This window comes from Scomber japonicus, chromosome 9, assembly GCF_027409825.1.
Source record: "Scomber japonicus isolate fScoJap1 chromosome 9, fScoJap1.pri, whole genome shotgun sequence".
Lineage (NCBI taxonomy): Eukaryota > Metazoa > Chordata > Actinopteri > Scombriformes > Scombridae > Scomber > Scomber japonicus.
Genome location: NC_070586.1, coordinates 9,997,381 through 10,015,409, shown reverse-complemented (window position 1 = coordinate 10,015,409; position 18,029 = coordinate 9,997,381). Strand labels below are relative to the sequence as shown.

The following is an 18,029-nucleotide window of genomic DNA, read 5'->3' as shown; positions in this document are numbered from 1 at the left end:
AAATAGGATCACCAAAGTTAGTTAACTCTGAGCAGAATGTGAACGTGTGAACCAGATTTTATGGCAATCTCATAACGACTCATGATGAAAAATTTAAACCTCGCTAGAGCAAAAGTCATGATCAGTCATCATCAGGGAACCCTGAAAGTCTATATACAATTTGTGCCGGTCCATAGTATATATCGAGGTATTTTACTGATGTGATTATTGGGTTTCATCCTCGGGGCCGTAAAAATCATATAAATTAAACATTTGAGAATCAGTTTGTGGTCAAAAAACTACTAAAACAAACCCTTTTTAAATATCGTTCTAACGCTCGTAACGTCTTTTTATTCATTTATCTACAAATCAATGTTTTGGCACATGTTGCCTTCATGATTGACATCTGATCTGAGGTCGTCATTTCAGAACAAAACTTAAAATTTACTCAAACTCTTTGACTGTGTTCAGACCGGCAGCAAATTCAGTGCTGGCTGCTCATCACAGTCTGACAGTAGATGATCATGTACAGTATTTAAGTGGAAATGTGAAAGAATCATGATTAATAAACTAAAACAGTACAAATATTATTCTTTTAAAAGCGACATTGCAGATTTGGTAACTTGTTGTGATATGATAAAGTATCCACTTCAGTGTCTTCTGAATGAGGAAATAACACATTGATTCAGATATCGATAAAAAGTTGGATTAATAAGAAATTAAATGAGCTAATGTTTGATTTGACACACTGCAGCATCCTTACTGTGTCTGGTATGAACAGCAGCTTATGTTGACTTATGTTGTCAAACATACATTGATACATATGCTGTGTAACTCAGGCTCACTTTAACAAAGAAATTTGATAATCAGAGGACTTTATCTTCTCTTTTTTTAGAGATATGAAGTGTTTAAAATATGGAAATATGTTTTGTCACTGTGATTTGAGTTTGGCGAAGGAGTTTTTGGAGGTCAAGAATTTCACAGATGAATCGGTCTGAGTCAGGTTAGCGGATCTGGTCATCTTCTGACCGGCGGGTTTCCTGAGAGAGAGAGAGAGAGAGAGAGAGAGAGAGAGAGACAGCTGTAATACACATCTGGAAGATAGTTTTGAGCACATTTATATCTTATAGCTTGATTTCAACAGAACAATGTAACAAAAAGTGAGATTCTTGTTAAATGAGTGAAAATTTAAACTGATCAAAGCTCCTCATGCAAACTGGGTCAAAGTATGTTTGTATTGTAAATGATGATATTTAGGTGATAATATTCCTTTAAAACACACAGTTAAACTAATCCTTAATTGAAGTTGGCTATTTTTAGAACCAGTTCTCACAAGAAAGATTTAATTTGAAGTCCCCATGAAATAGGATAGGTGGAAAAGATTGGATGTTCAAAGATTTATGAAGGATGATGTCTTACAGGAAATAGAAGTCAAGTGAGGTCATTTGATGGAGACTTTAAGGCTGTGTCTCAATTTGGACCCAACTGCGAGGCTGCATCCTCGAAGGACGCGGCCTTTGCGGCCTTCGAAGGATGCAGCCTTGAGGAACCTCCGAAGGACGCATCAACCGTTGTGAAATGAGACGGTCTAGCCTTCGAGGCATTTCCTGGTTGCGTCACCAGCTGTTCCCGCCCATAAGACGAGAAAGACGTCTCGACCGAAAAGACGGTGAAAAAGCTGACAAAATTATAAGAGAGAAGAAAGGAGAAGAATAAAGGAAAGGAGAAGAAAGAAGGAAAACACACAAGAAAGAAAGAAAGAAAGAAAGAAGAAGAAAGAAGGAAAACACACAAGAAAGAAGGAAAACACACAAGAAAGAAAGAAAGAAAGAAAGAAGAAGAAAGAAGGAAAACACACAAGAAAGAAAGAAAGAAAGAAAGAAGAAGAAAGAAGGAAAACACACAAGAGAAAGAAGAAAACTGACAAGAAAGAAAGAAAGAAAGAAGAAGAAAGAAGGAAAACACACAAGAGAAAGAATAATAAAATAATAATAATCTGTAAATAGTTATTTCTGATGTAATTTTTGTAAATAGTGAAATGTTTCATCACTTGATAATAAAAGAAAATATTTAATCCCTTGTTCTTCCTGAACAGTAGCACTTTATGCAACCCTGTTATAAATTGTACTGAAGTTGTAAATACTAAATGGAATAGACGTGTAACAATGAACAATATTTTTTATTTAATAACAACATAAAACATCAAAATCTTCACAATCAAATAAAAAATAAAGAAAAATCATAAATAAACACAGTTCATAAATAAAATCAAATTAAACACATCTATATAGATGTATATTTATTTTTCTATTACTTTTTCCAGGAGAGAGAAGAGCCTCTCCATCCTGTCTTTCCCCTCCTGCTCCATCCTCTCCTCTGCCTCATTTTGCCTTCTCATGTCCTCCTTTATGAGGTCAAGGAGGTCATCCTCCCTCCTCCTCTTCCTCCTGGGCCCTGGCTGGTCCTCCTCCTCCTCTTCACTCTCCTGCTCCCCCACTGCGGCACTTGGCCCTGGTGTGTCCTCACGGATGGAGGCAATGAGGACAGGGGGGGCAATAGATGGCCTCTGCCCCAGTACCTCATCCATGAGGACAAACCACGGCCAAGTGCCAGCAGTGGGCTTGCCGCTGGCCCCCTCCCCTGTCCCTGGATATTTGCAATCCTAAGGCAGTGGAAATCAATCATGTCAGCAATTTTCAGCAAAAGTATTTAGTAACAGTAAAACTAATCCAAACCTGTAGGCTACCTACTTTATATATATTTTTTAAAATTGTCCCATTTTTTTTTGGCCTGGTAGGGCTGGACCTTCCCCTTCAGCCCAATCTTTTCCAGTATTGCTCTAAACACAGAGGGAAGCAAGAGAAAATGTAAACACAAGATCACATCAACACAGGGATGCAAAGATGTACAAAAATGGACATCAGCCTTACCTCCATCCCGCCGTGGCGGAGTTTTTGGCCCCCGTGAATAGATGGTCATTTTCCCCTCTTTGTTTAATCAGGAGCTCGGTTTGCTCCTTGCTCCCTAAAACAAAAATAAAACAAAATGTAATGTAAAACATGTTTTTTTTTACTATGTCAACAGACAAAAGGGTTCTAATATAGCAAAAAATTATCATAATAATGATAATAATGAAGTATAACATATAATAGTGATAATCCCAAACGTAGCTCTTTATTAAAATCTAAATTTGTTCATCTTAGTCCATTTATATATGTATATATATATATATATATATATATATATATATATATATAAGATATAAGTCAAGTAATAAAATATAAGTAATTAGTAAAAGTATAAAAGTATAAGTAGTAATAAGTAAAAATAATTAAATAAAACAAACCAATACTTACACTTGAATGAAGAGTCTTCACCTGTTGGTGTCGCCATTGTTGTGTTTTCGCGGCACTAAACAGCGCCGCGCAAAGGATCTTGGGATTTGGGAGGCCGCGAAGGATAGTAGCGATGCATCCTCGAAAAAGAGGGAAAAGAAGGCCGCATTTCAAGGCTGCATTTGAAGGAGTCTTCGAATTGGGACAGCCTTCGCGCGGCGTTGTGACGTAATCGGCCTCGAAATGCGCACTTCGAGGATGCAGCCTCGCAATTTGGACCAAATTGGGACACAGCCTAAGTCAGCAGTGATGAATAAAACAAACTGAGACTGTACTTCCAAATACAACACTGCCCCCTGCAGCTCATTTCTGGGATCCTAACAAACCTCTGCAGAGGCAGGTGGGTGCTGCTGGGTCCAGCTTCTGTTCCTGTTAGTACATGTTTGTGTTTCAGTGCGGGACGGGGAGCGAGGCCGAGCTGGAGCTGGAAACTCAAAGCTGGATTGATGGTTCCTTCTGCTCTGTTTCTGTAAGACAACAAACAGGAAGCTGGAAACTAAACAGGAAAGCTCGGTCCGGTGCTGAAGGTAGATTTAATCTGTTCAGTAAACTAAAATATTTCTTTCAATCACAGCCAAAAACGTAACTGTAATGTTTCAATAATAAGCTGTACTGTCAACAACTGGGACTTTTTCTCACAGTGTCACGATGCACTTGAGTGTACCTGGCTGCTGCTGCAGGGTCAGAGGCCTGCAACTCGTTCACTTGCTCGCTCTCAGCAGTGGAGCCGGTGAGGGAGGAGTCATTCCTCAGCGGTGCGGGTCTGTCCAGGACCACCAGGAGCTTCTGCATCAGCTGCCTCCACTGGACGACAGAGTCCACCTCGGGGTCCTGCTCTGCGTGCGCTTCCTGCAAGACACAAACATGAAAGATGAAGTCATGAATATGTTTTTCTGAGGCTGAAATAACCTCTAAATGTAACTGAGATGTAACAGGAACTGCTTTAACTGTTCAGTACATTATTAGCCTACCATTAGCATTAGCATGCCATGACATCATTTTTATATGCAAGTAACAATTTCACATTTGGAGATATTCAAAATGTCTTTGTTATGCAAGATCAGCAAGATTTCATTTCCAGGCCATGATACCTCAGCCTCTTCTGTGTTATATAGCTTTAATATAATCTCATGCTTCTGTATTTGCTTCTTACGCACGCATTAATGAGCTTAGCAGTTCAGCTGCTCTGATGTGGATCATAATGTGTAGACTAGATCCGCATGATCACGTCAGAGCATTTAGAGCGGTTATACTGAGCGGACGTTAGTGAAGTTACTGCAGTGAATTAGAGAGGTTATTTTCATTCATGGCTGCAGAAGGTCAGCTAGGTTTTAATTATGCTTATTTAAAGGGTCAGCAAGGCTAATAAGCTAGGCTGGGTCATGGACTTGTTGGTAAAAATGTTTAACCCACTTGTTTTTACATTACAACTGAATGAATCAAGTCTAAAACCAGATGTTTGTGAAGTAGTTCCAGCTTGGTTTTATATTGATTTGACTGCTGTGTTTTCCTAATGTGGATTTTTTACCTTTACTGCCTAACTCTTCTCCTTTGTTAACCTGTCTGTTTGTCTCGTGAAATGACGAATAATAACCCCCTCCCCCACACACAGTGTTTTACCATCAGGACTTGTCTGAGAGTAACAGCAGCTTCTTGCATGTTGCTCTTCGTCCTGATCCTCCTCCTCCTCTCTTCCAGCAGCTCAGCCTCCAGCTGACTGACCTCAGCTCTGCTTTCATTGCACTGCTCAGATGCTGCAGCTCGGTCCAGTCTGAAAACAGAACAGTTTTAGTGACGGCAGTGTAAACGTGTGGGGGTATAGCTCAGTGGTAGAGCATTTGACTGCAGATCAAGAGGTCTCCGGTTCAAGTCCGGATGCCCCCTGAGTCAGCTTTATGCATCAATTCCCATCAATGTGACCTCCACTGCATCTGGTTCAATACACTCTGTGAGGCCTGTTGGTACTGTCTAACACCAGTACTGCCATGTTCAAGCCTTTAACTCTGGTATGCTGTCCAAAAAAAATCTGCTTCACGTCATGGAAGGTCAATCTGATATTTATCTCTCTGCTGTTTGTCTTCTTTTAAAGATTATAGTTTTTTGTTTAGATGAAAAACTTGTAAAAACCTCTAAAATGTCACTGATGTTACTTTTCACAACCATGTTAACAAAAGTAACTCATAACACAAAATGTTGCTTGATATAAGGCATTTATTTCCTTAATCAATATCACGGATTTACATATTGTTTTGCTTGTGTTCGTTCTATTTTTTGTGTTTTTCTTTCTTTTCTTTTGAAATTTTTTTTTTTTTTTTAAATCAAAACCTACTTTCCCTATTTGGCTTCTTTATTGTCTTTATTCTTTATTATCTTTATTTGGGGGCTTCTTTATGGCTCATTTATGTTTTTGCCAATAACTATAAGTGTTACTTTACTTAGTCTTTGTCATATATTCTTATCTTGGCTCATCCTTATTGTCTCTCTATCTGACTGCCATCTTCACAGTATTTTACTTCTTCAACTAATAAAAATAATGAAGCAAGTTATAGACAAATAACAGACTGAACACATAACAATGTAAATAGAGTTTCTTGCTTATTGCTGTTAACATGAATAAAACATGAGTCAGTGTTGTGGACAGAGTAGCGACAGAGTAAACTTTAACCTGAGAGCCTCCAGCTCTGCCAGGAATCCTTTGTGTTCAGTCTGAAGCTGCTCGACTTCCTGCCTGCTGTCGTTTAGCTTCACCTGCAGCTGCTGACACTTCTCTGTCAGCTGCTCCCCCACCTGATGGAGGGAAGACGTCAAATCAGGGAACAGTCACATATTTATCTGATCGTTGATGAAAGTGACAATGATAACAGCTACAACAGTAACATGCTGCTCTACCACTTCACTATTAATAATCTAATTATGTCATATGTAATAATAATATATGATTAAACTTTCATTCTTTAAGTACATTTTAATGATTAAGTACTTTTACTTAAATATGATTTTTCATGCAGGACTTTAATTGTAATTAGTTATTTTAATATTGTTATATTGGTACTTTTACTTAAGTAAAAGATATGCATAAATCTCCTTACATTAGAGTGAGTACAGTGAGTGTGTGTCTGAGGTTGTGTAACGGTCAGTGAAATATTATTCCCCTCACCTTCTTACGGATGCAGCTCTCACGAGTAATCCCGCTGAGCGTTTGCTCCAGGATGTCGACGTCCACGCTGAGTTGACTCTTCTTCACTCTCAGGGCTGTGTTCTCCTCCACCAGCACCTGAGCCTGCTCAGACAGCTGGCTGAATCGGGTCTTCACCTCGTTGTTCTCCTGAACAGTCAACCTGGTCGTCTCTGGGACCTTCTGGTCCACCAGGTGCTGCACCTCTGCCGCCATGGCCGCCACATGGCTCTCCATCTCTTTCTCCAACCTTTTGTTCGGGAACGGAAGAAGGGAAAGATGGAGAAGTTATAATTTAGGTAATGATCTGGGCACACATGAACAGGAAAACAGAAGATTGCTAGACACTTGTTTGGACTTGGTAACACTTCAATTCAAACAATTCAAATATTGTGCTTTCTGCCATATGTTCTAAATCTGTGACAGTCTGTCCAAGACTGAACCTCTTCTTTTCCAGCAGTGCCTTCATCTCCAAGCTATGGATGGTTGCTTTGTGCTTCTCCTCCTGACTGGACAACTGTTTCTCCAGAAACTCCATGTTGGACATAAGCTGCTCCTTCTGCTTCTGAAACTCCTCCAGATCAGCCAGCCTCGCCACTGGGAGGAGGGATGAGATGAGAGGAAAGAAAAGAAACCATATTACACAAATAATCCAGTTTTTGATGACATTAACATTTTAGTATTTGGCAGATGTTTTTAAGGAAAGCAACTTACAAGCAGGAAAGTGACTCTGAAAAAATCTGTGGTAAATAGTATCAAAGCAGGTACAGGTGCAATAAGAAAAAGCACTAGACTTAAAGATTACATCCAATTTGACTACTGCTGTTTGACAACTATTTTTAATGTTAAAATAAAGTCCCTTCCAACATTCAGCCTCTATTTCAAGAAGTAAACATCAAACCACAAGAGAAAAGTTACCATTCTTAAACCAGTAACACAGTAGGAGATGAACTTGACCCTGACTGGAGCTGTTTAATCTCACCCAGTGTCACATTCACCGCTGCGAGTTCATCATTACGGTCTTGAAGCTCCTGCCTCTGCTGACTGTGCTGCAGCTGCAGGGCGTCTCTGTCCTTCTCAGCAGCCTGCTGCTGACTCTGCAGGCGCTCCGACAGCTCGTCCACCTCGTCCTCCTTCTCCAGCAGGGCGCGTTTCAGATACTGTACAATGTCCTTCTTCTCTTTCTCCAGTGTGCTGTACTGAGCGTCGAAGTCCTTCCTCTGCTTCTCCAGTTCATCACATTTCAGCTGATATCTATAACAGAAGGCCGGACATATAAATCTCTCAGTATATCTAGATATAACACTCAAAATTATGCTTTTCTTCTTGTTCATATACAGTTGGATCTTTGAGCTTCATGGTGCAGATTAGAAAGATGCATGTGTAAAGTTTTGGAAATCACATCTAGTTTGAAGACCATCCTGGTCCAATATTCAACTTACACAAATGTGATGTGGAAACTTGAAGCCACCAGTGCACATACACTAAGAAATTACTTTACAGTGAAATAGGAGACCTCTCGCATAGAGACTTCATACATATAACACACATATTATTATCCAAATTAGTATTTTGTATGCATCTTTAACTAAAATAGGGTGGATTAGGGGAATGTAGGACAACTAGACTCCAGTGCATTTATCACTTTTTCTATTCAGTTATTTTAAAGCTAACTAGTATATGCAAACTGTGTTAGTTATATCGTGTAACATTACACATGTGAATAAACAGGCTACTAGTTTTTTAACCTTTCTGATGAGAAAGCAAAATATATAGGCAGCAAGTTCAGAATCAGAAAGCTTTGGCTGATATAAGGCTGCTTTGTATAAATCAAAGTATTTCTAAGCCTAAAAAATAGCGTCCCAGGTTATAAAATCTACAAATTCTGTAATGATTATGCATGAGGAATATTATTATATACACCATTTTCCTTTTGAGTACAATATCTAAAAAATGTCTTCCGATTAAACAAGGAAACATCTCAGGGATGTCTTAATGATATTAGATGTTGATATAATGATATAATTGATTCATATTTAAATATAGTGAACAAGTCAGAATTGCAAAAAGTGTCCCTAATCCACCCTACTGCAATTTATATACTGGTTGTTGCCCAATAAAGCTTTAAACGAGGAAGCTTTACTGTAAAGTGACAAAGTTAATGAATGAAATGACACGGAAGTGGCGTCACATTAATGACGTGATTTTTTTCTATCTTTCTAAGTTTAAAAAACAAAGTTGTCGTCTATTTACAAACACAAACTTGCATCTATGTGTTATCATACTTGCATCACTTTGCGTTTAAAGAAACTTATTTTGATGTATTTTCCTAAAAAGGCTTGTAAAAAAGTCCCCAAGTTAGTTACCTCTCCAATTGCTGGTTCAAATATCGGATTTGAGTCCGGTATAAATCTTTCTCACTGTCGTCAGGGGCGGGTTTATCTGTAACACTTTCTTTTTTCTTTGTTTTCTTGTCTTCATCTTGTTTCTTGTCCTTCTTTTTGGGCATTATATCGAGGAGAAAGTCAGCAAAAGTTGGAGCCCATTGAGCCAGCAGAGAAACTAAACTATGTCGTTGCTAGGCAATGCTGCCTTCAGGGACTCCTCGAAAAGTTAAACACTTCACGCTGATACCTCTGGCTACAATAGAATAAAATGTGATACACTTATCGATATTTTCCAACAAATATACCGAATTATTACGCAGATTTTATGCTGTGGTGATTAATTGGTGTTTTGGGGGTCATTTGTACAATATATGGTTGTTTTAATATTACGAAATGTGACGCCATGAAATTAGAGTAGTTAAAAAAACGAAGGGCAGTGAATCTATTTTTAAAGACCAATGTGTAACATTTAGTGGCATCAAGTGGTGAGACTGTGGACAAACAAGCTTAACTTTTAGTTAAATAAAGTTAATTGTAGTATTTTGGTTGCGTAAACATGTCTTGTTCAGGCATAAAAGACCAACTATGGAGTTTTTATCCCGGTAAGTACTTTGGTTTGTACTCCTTCAAAATAAAACCACCACACCTTCAAAGCAAAAATGAAGGTTGCAAACAATTTATAGTCGTGCTTAAGCTTCCAAGATGGACGAGTGTTGTAGTCACATGTTTTGTTTTTTAACAGTGTCCCTCCCTTTCATTCGGTGTTGAGGAAGTTAATGAATCAAAAAATGAAGTCATGATGGCATTAGCCTAGCCTGCACAGGATAGCATGTCTGTGTCTGTCTTAGCCCTATTTATACTGTCTTCTCCTTGTGTTTACTTTTGTGTGTGTTTTGTTTTATTTTATTTTGTTTTTGTTGATGTGGACCTGTAGACAACCGGAAAAAACATAAATTCACCTAAGGCACCTTATCTTTTTGTCTTAGCCCAGATTCACCATATCATCCTAAGCATCAGGACTTTGAAAAGACATTGCAAAAAACTGGGCCTGTTTTGGAGAAAAAAAACAAGCGACAAGCAACTCAGTGTTTCAGAGTGAGTATATGTGACGCAACAAAAAACACAAAACACCTTTTTTTGACTTTTTGTTATTAAAGTAAATTATATGGTCCTAATAGCCTACACTTTCATAGTTTTGGTCACTTTCTTTAAGTGGGAATTGAAATTCAGCTCTGAAACAAGAATAATGCCTAGATATGTTACCTCTGCCCAAGTATGTGACAGAGTACATTATTTTTTCTTGGGGGCCAACCAAAAGTATTTCTGTTTTGACCTCATTAAGTTCCAGGAAGTTGTCATCCATTTTTTTGGAGCAGTTTAGCTCCTGTATCAATTCATTTGCAATTAAAGCTTATCAGAGGCTTTCTTTTGTCTCCATTTCTTCTTCTCCAGCTGTCCATTTTAAAAGCAGGTTTGCACCATGTAGGGGCCTCTAACTCACCCAGTGTTACAGCCACTAATCTATGGCCTCCTCTTACCATCTGCTGTGAACCAATGCCTTCATAATACAATGAAACTGAAACATTATAATTTCATGTCATATTTCTATATTTTCCTTCATGCCATTAACTCTGTGTTATATTTACTTTTTTGGACTCGTGGTACTGTTCAGATAAAATTGACTCAGGACATTATTGGGTTTCAAAAAGAAATACAGATATAAAAATGTACATAAAAAACTCCTTTACCCTCCCTGCTTGTATTGCTGGTGGAGGATTGTACTTGCAGTGACCTATACACTATAAGTTATGAAGGACATAAATGTGTGGGTGACAGTAGCATCTGTACTCAATACTTTTTCCCACAGAAGATAAGCCAAGGCCATAATGTTTCACAGTGAGAAATTGTATCCTTGTATAATTTTTCTTCTTCTTGATGGGTCAATTTTACCAGTACATTACATAAAGGTTCATGTAAGCAGCTACTGCTGAGAGAACAAACCCGTGTTTTCATTTTATACTGTTCCTCAGAGAGCAGCCACACACTAACAAAGGTTAAATGTGTTAAATCATACACTTTATTACTGCTTTGTAATCTATCATTATCACCATATGCTATAGAGGCAATTAAACTCAGTGTTATTGTAACCCTGCCAGCACTTACCTTACAGCACCAGGACCCAATGAAGTGTAGCAGTTATTTATCTGAAGCGGGTGATTCAGCGCTCTGCTTTTTAATTGGTAACTTTTCACCCCCCGCTCCATTTGACTGCAGGGATTTTAATTGGGTGTCTGTGTGTTTCACCTCAATTCACTCCCTGCCTATAAATCCACTCGGCTGACTGAATGACCAGCGTTGAGGTTAATTCAGTTTTAGCTGCAGTCAAGCTTTCTAATTTAATATGAGTGTATGAATTCGCCAAGGTAGACCAGGACTACCCTTGTGAAAAAAAATGAGTTACAGTAAATGTATTTTAGTGGGCCGCTACTCAGATATTGCAGCAAATGTACAAGACCCAGTGGGAATGTTATAGCGATGCCAATGGCTATTATAATTCATTCAGACAAAACAAAATGAAAACGTTTGAAGTTATCTCAGCACCCACACAGATATGGTTGTTTTCAGTTTGGTGTTATGAAGATACAGTTAAATTTGACTTTGTAAACTGAAATGTAATCAAGCTGCACAGAAAACCTTGATGGCAATGGGATCTTCAGTACATCAAGTCCATTTTGGACTCAACTGAGACCGACTAAGCACCTAAAGAAGTGACAACAGGGGACAAATGATCTGTCTTTATTAATCAGTGTTGATTAGTCTTTGTGTGAAGCATATAAAAACTGTAATACTGTATAGTTCATTCTTTGATCTATAACTCATTATATCTATGTTTGACAAAATACTGTGATGCTTTGGCAACTTTGTTCTTGAACCTTTCATTGAATAGAAATGAACAAAAAGAGACACTAAAAAGTCCACCCATCACTTAGCCTATATACCTACATTGCAAGTGCATTATGGATAAGGGATCTTCTAATGATCAACATTGATGATTATAGCAAGAAATGTGTTTCAATGCTCATTTGGGCTCCTGATTGTCGAAAAACTGGATTAGACTGGAGAATGATGTCACTGTCCTGCAAGATTTTCCACATGCTAAGTGATGGGGGGACAAAAACCACAGTCCTCTTTCTGCACAAATTAAATCGGAAGCTAATATGAAGCTTCAGCCGTCCAAATGAGTCAAAGTAGATAAACCTTCCACAATCAAGAGCCCAAATGGACATTGATTGTTGAAAAACTGTGAACCTGTCCCTTTTTTATTTTTTTAAAGTAAAAAAAAAAGGATTACACTGCAGGAGAATGATGCCACTGTCCTGCAGGCTTTCTCCCCCGCTTCCAGCTTGTTTCCTCCCATTGGGGCGTGTGAAAAGTCCCACGGTTTAAAAAAAAAAAGGCAGGGGCGGGAGGGACAGTGACCTTATAGCCTGCAGCTCGCCTGGCACCAGGACAGGCTTCAACCACCCGAGCTGGAACCATCTTTTTTAAAACATTGTATAGTTTTCTCTCAGCAGGTCTGTTAGCAGTGAGAGCAGCAGTCATGAGCAAGGATAAGCTGAGCAAGCAGGTGCCGGACTGCCCTGGACCTCTGTCCCCGTCCAAAGGCCAGAAACCCAGCAGGATGCCCAAGTGCTCCCGCTGCAGGAACCACGGCTACGTTTCTCCTCTCAAGGGCCATAAACGTTTTTGCAATTGGAGGGACTGCCAGTGTGCCAAATGCAAACTTATAGCTGAGAGGCAGAGAGTCATGGCGGCGCAGGTAACCGTGGTTTGTCGCTCGGTAACCGGTGTTTGTCGCTAGGTAACCGCGTTTGGATTGAGTTAACGTTCCCTGTTAGCTCTGCTAGCTTAAAAGCGAAGCTGAAATTAGTTCATTTTAAAACAAGCAATAACTAACAATAAACATGATCTTTTTGATACATGAAAATACAAAATTAACTTGTATCTGTTTGGAAAACAATATTATCACCTAATAGTTTTATATTCGTGTGTGTGTGGAAAAAAAAAATTCAACGGCTGTGTTTATTTTAAAAAATAAAAAAAAAACGCCTGCTGCAGTTGAGAGGGAAAATGAAACTTTCTAATTTAACGTGTAACAAAACATAAATAACAATTTATATCTGTTTGGGAAATATTTTATATTGTTTATATTTGTGTTTGTATACATTTTAATACCTGTGGACACATTTATATAAGCTGTTTTGATTAGTTTCGTTGTGTAATGTTACTAACACTAATATAAACTACACTGTAAAACTACACATATGTTAGCTTAATTTGTTACTTTAAAAACTGTTAATATTAATTCAGGGGTGTGTTTTATAAGTTTATTGCTACACTTGTTGCTTGTTTGTAAATAATACAGTGTTTCCCCCCAAATATTATTAGTTTGTCCCAGCAGTGGGCCTGTACCAGGACCATGACCTGTATTTACACACAGTGGAGAAACTTAATAACTACCACAAACATATTTAGACATCCATAGATTAATATCTGTGTTAATTTACAGGAGTTTTTGACAGCAGAAGGGACTCTAGATAGATAAATGTAATGCCACAAAACAGTAAATATGCATTATATTTTTTAAAGATGCACCATCGATATGAGCTACAGGGCTGAAGGATAATTAGCTATTAAAACTAAAAAAGTTGTTAAAACTTTAGTTTATCTTTATAACATCTAGCCTAAATAACTTTTCCTTGATTGATGATGTTTAATCTACCACAAACATGTTCAGACATCCATAGATTAATATTTGTGTTAATTTACAGGAGTCTTTGACAGCAGAAGGGACTCTAAATAGCTGTAGTTGTAGTAAAATAAATACATGTAAATGAAAATGTGTATTATATTTTTAAAGATGCACCGATAAGAGTTGCAGGGCTGATAACAATAAGGATAGTTAGTTGTTAAAACTTTTTTAAAAAGCTGTCTAAAACTTTTTCGTAAAAACGAGTTCATCTTTTTATCATCTAGACTAATTAACTTTCTCTCTAAGATCCTTATAATAAAGTGTCATACTGTTAAATTGATTGATGATGTTGGTTTAAACCCCTCAGACTGTTTAGAAAGGCAGCTGGCCTTAAATGTGGCATCATTCACCCTCTCCTCTGTCTTCCTCTCTCTGCTAATTTTAAGATATTTGGTTAATTACGCTCACTTACATACAATCAATGTCCACTTTGAGCTTGTTCATATCAGTTCACTATCAGCCGCATAACAGGCTATGCAAAGCTGTAAAACATAGCAGAGGTGAATGAAAGGGGATCAGAAAAAAGTTGTATTTAAGTTTATGTTCTGCTTATGCCAGATTTTGTTACATTTATGATAGACATAAATACATAGATATTTCAGAGGTTTTATTTTTGGTGAATTTGCAGCTTCACCATATGTTTCTGTTTTCTGTTTTTGGACTTTGATTTTTGGTGAAATATAGGATCATAGGAACATTTATTGAAAACTTAAAAAAAAATTGTAACATAGTATCTGTTTTTCCACATCATTAAAGTCCTGTATGCTGAATTCAAACTAAATTGTGTATATCAGACCGCAATAAACAACTAAAAGAATCATAACATTTTAAAACCATCATTGTTGCAACTATATTTAAAAACAATATAAAGTCACATAGATGTCTTGTTTTGTATTAATAAGAAAGATTTATTTATGTAGTCATTTAGGAATTGTGTATATTGTTTTGTAGCATTATCTTTGTTTTGTAAGCAGATATTTAGCCATTTGATAAGAGTAATCATTTTATTTTATACCCTTATCAAGCATTCCCTTATCAAGCTGTTCCTCCCTTCCAGGTCGCTCTGAGACGACAGCAGGCTCAGGAGGAGGAGCTTGGGATTTGTAGTCCTGTGTCTCTGGCCGGCCCTGAGGTGATGGTGAAGAATGAAGCTGGAGCCGACTGCCTGTTCTCTGTAGATGGGGGGCGATCCCAGACACCTACCAGCACCGCCACCTCTTCTCTTGCTGTCACAGGTGAGGTTATTACCAATAGTTACTCACTTGCCGTCTTATCACCACACTACACTACTAATGTGACCGACAGCTGAGTATACAGCTGTACAGATATATCATTGTGTCCAAACCACAGCTCTAAGAAATCCTGAAAAGTATAAAATAAATACTTGGTAATAAGTAAAGTGGTAGTCAGTATTTTACATTCACATGGAAAAAAATATGTAAAACACAGCGAGCAGAGAGAGAAAAGAGCTAATTTTGCAATTGACTTTACACATTTAGAAAGAATTCAGGCTTAAGCTTTTACAGAAATGTTACTGACTGAAAAATAGACAATACTTTCTAAGCTTTCTGAAATTAACTTTAATTTAATAAAATCTGAATATTTAAACCCGTTTGTGAGCTTGTCCACTCAGTGAAGTTTAGTGGGGTGGCATCACATGGAAAAAACAACATCAGGACATAACTTACATAATAGTAGATGTGCAGTGAATTTCTGAATATCATCATTTCAAATATCAATGGTTTGATTTTTATTGTTTTAAAAGGATATACACACATACATATATGCTTATCAGTAAACATCAATAGCTGCAAGAAATAATCACATACCATCCAGCCATACCAAAAGTGCCAGCAACAAGTCATTTTTATTCTCAGATTTTTATTTTAGAAGTCATAACTGAATTATCTCATCTGCAAATAAGTCACTCTTCACTAATTCATCATAAATGTGACACATATATTGGGTTTTTTGGTGCCACTTTTATATACTATGCTCAGTTTGTTTATTCAGTTATAGTAAAATTGTTTGCACTGGAGAGATTTGTTATCAGTGTAGATTGCTTTGATCAGTGTCAAAAACACCTAATTAGATCCACTATAATTCACCATTGTGCAACAATAAAACATGAAACAGCCCAAAGACAAAATACAACATCAGCTAAAGACACTCTGAGGGGGGGAAGTGGAAATTAAAGTTGATTTGATGGCAACAGCATGAAAGGACATCCTTGACATTTTTCTCAGAGGTGGTGTGGAGGCAGACACAGATACCATGTTCCTGATAGCAAGAGGTGAACTATGACTTTGGTCAAGGCTACTGGTGTTTTAGTCTCATTCATTTTGTGTGTGTGTGTGTGTGTGTGTGTGCGTGCGTGTGTGTGTGTGTGTATGTGTGTATGTTTGTGTGTAAGAGAAGGACTTGGCAACAGAGAGAAAATACTGATATGGAAAAAGGAGTTGAGCACTCCGTGATTCACTAATGACATGTTAGAGGGAGTTAGAAGAAGGGTAACTCACGTCACATTATCTTCGGCTCCAGTGATGCACAATGTCTTCATTGTGTAAGACCAAAAAGATCAGAGTCTGCCCAAGAGGAATGCGACCTTGCTGATAAGGAAAGTACAACGGATAATGAGTAATGATGATTTGAATGGTCGTGTTCGTCCTGATAGGGTGCCAGTGTGCTATCTATAAGGTCTGCTGATGTGACATCAAACGCCACCTGTAACCTGCAGATGGTGCTGTTGATAGTAGTTTGAGAGAGTGATGGGTGAGATGACCAGAAAAAACCCTTCTAAAGTTCAAGTTATAATTACTTCTACTTCTGTCAAAAGATCTAAATCTGAATTAAACTTAGATGCAAAGTGTTTAAGATCATTTTCATCTGTGGTTTTATTTGTTTTCAGTATCATTAAAGACTCAGCAGCGAAAATAAAAACAAAGGAGTCTCTTTTTTACTTTTACAACTTTATTTAATGATCTAAGTTATAACTAAACTAAAACTAGTGCGTAAATACACCCTCAGCTCCATAATAACCTGTAAGTATTAAAACACAAGTTGTACTTTGGCCAAACTATCTGATTTTTATGTTATTTGTTATTAGGACTGCAGATAATGATTATTATTTATTTTTATTATTATCTTATTATTTATGAATATTACTAATCTCATTATTACTATAATAGATCTGTTTTGTCCATAAAACGTCAGAATATGGTGAAAAATCCAAGATGCAACCTAAAGATAAAAGTTTACTTTTAGAGAAGACTAAAGACTTCATAAAATGCACTTAAGCACTTTAAGCATTTCTTTAAAAATTGACTCTCAAATTTTATTTATTGATCTAGTAATCGACTATGAATTGATACAGCTCTCATTTCTCGTCTTTTCTCTCTGTGTGTGTTGATTCAGGGAGTCGCTCCACATCGTCTGCCAGCCCGTCGGCCAGCGCCAGAGCTCACACTGATGGACAGTCGGACCTGCTCCTGGAGACTTCCTACTACAACTTATACCAGCCGTCCCGCTACCCGGCCTACTACAGCAACCTCTACAACTACCAGCAATACCAGGTGACTAATAATAACCACTCTGCTGTCTATGACTAACACTTAAACACTATTTTAATCCTTTTTTTATGGGCTAATTGTTGGTATTACATACGCTGCAGTGCACAACCCTCCTCCCAACACATTGATGTGTTTGTCTAAAGTATTTTGTGGAAATTGTTGATGCTGGGCCCGCTTGTTGGTTGCCTTGGATGTATGTTTAACTTGGCTAAAGTCCACCCTATTAAACCACAGCAAGGGAATAGTTGGATATATATGTGTGTGTGTGTGTGTGTGTGTTGGAGGGGGCGGGGGGGGCTTCACATCTAAGCTTCTTCATGCCACAGAAACAGGAGATAAGCTGCTTAACTTCAAGTCACCTCAGCATGAACAAAGTTGACTTTCTATTACCTTATTACATAACTGTCACAGCAGTACAAAACCCATGTCAGTCAGATCACTGAACTGTGTTTATGCACAGATGGGAGGGATAGAGGTAGCACCAAAGTGGAATATTATTGTTATTGGCTTCATAAGACCAAAATCATCCTTCTAAAACTATCTCATAATCATTGAATACAGAAGTAAACTTTGAAACTGATGCATTTGTTTGAGTATCTGATATTTGATTTTGTTGTGTTTTCATCAAACATAGCAGGCTTGTTATGATCAGTTAAGGTTTTTTACCCAATGATCCTTTCAGTACCCACTACTGTACTCTCTACCAAAAAG

General features: G+C 37.8%; 2 protein-coding genes and 1 non-coding gene across 3 annotated transcripts in view; 2 read left to right on the top strand and 1 right to left on the bottom strand.

Annotated features, from left to right (window-relative positions):
* Positions 1–910: 910 nt before the first annotated feature.
* Positions 911–9,058, bottom strand: cfap157 (cilia and flagella associated protein 157). The gene is made up of 9 exons (XM_053325467.1): positions 8,916–9,058; positions 7,532–7,803; positions 6,993–7,146; positions 6,532–6,799; positions 6,040–6,161; positions 4,995–5,145; positions 4,039–4,223; positions 3,701–3,841; positions 911–1,019 (listed from the first exon to the last, which is right to left on the bottom strand). The coding sequence occupies exons 1-9, from the start codon at positions 9,056–9,058 to the stop codon at positions 911–913; spliced, it is 1,545 nt and encodes a 514-aa protein (XP_053181442.1).
* Positions 5,187–5,258, top strand: trnac-gca (transfer RNA cysteine (anticodon GCA)). Its single transcript has one exon. It is a non-coding gene; the product is annotated as a tRNA-Cys (tRNA).
* A 3,479-nt stretch (positions 9,059–12,537) lies between the features above and the next one.
* Positions 12,538–18,029, top strand: part of dmrt1 (doublesex and mab-3 related transcription factor 1) — a 31,163-nt gene continuing 25,671 nt past the window's right edge. The window contains exons 1-3 of the mRNA XM_053326146.1: positions 12,538–12,756; positions 14,807–14,984; positions 17,164–17,321. Coding sequence (XP_053182121.1) covers positions 12,538–12,756; positions 14,807–14,984; positions 17,164–17,321 — 555 coding nt within the window. The remainder of the gene's footprint in view (positions 12,757–14,806; positions 14,985–17,163; positions 17,322–18,029) is intronic.

Excerpts from the sequence above, each read along its gene's own strand:
- cfap157 (XM_053325467.1), bottom strand. The coding sequence starts at position 9,058 with ATGCCCAAAAAGAAGGACAAGAAACAAGATGAAGACAAGAAAACAAAG. Across the intron at positions 7,804-8,915 it reads TTGAACCAGCAATTGGAGAG|ATATCAGCTGAAATGTGATG; the intron begins GTAACTAACTTG and ends CTTCTGTTATAG. Across the intron at positions 6,800-6,992 it reads GCACTGCTGGAAAAGAAGAG|GTTGGAGAAAGAGATGGAGA; the intron begins GTTCAGTCTTGG and ends CCCGAACAAAAG.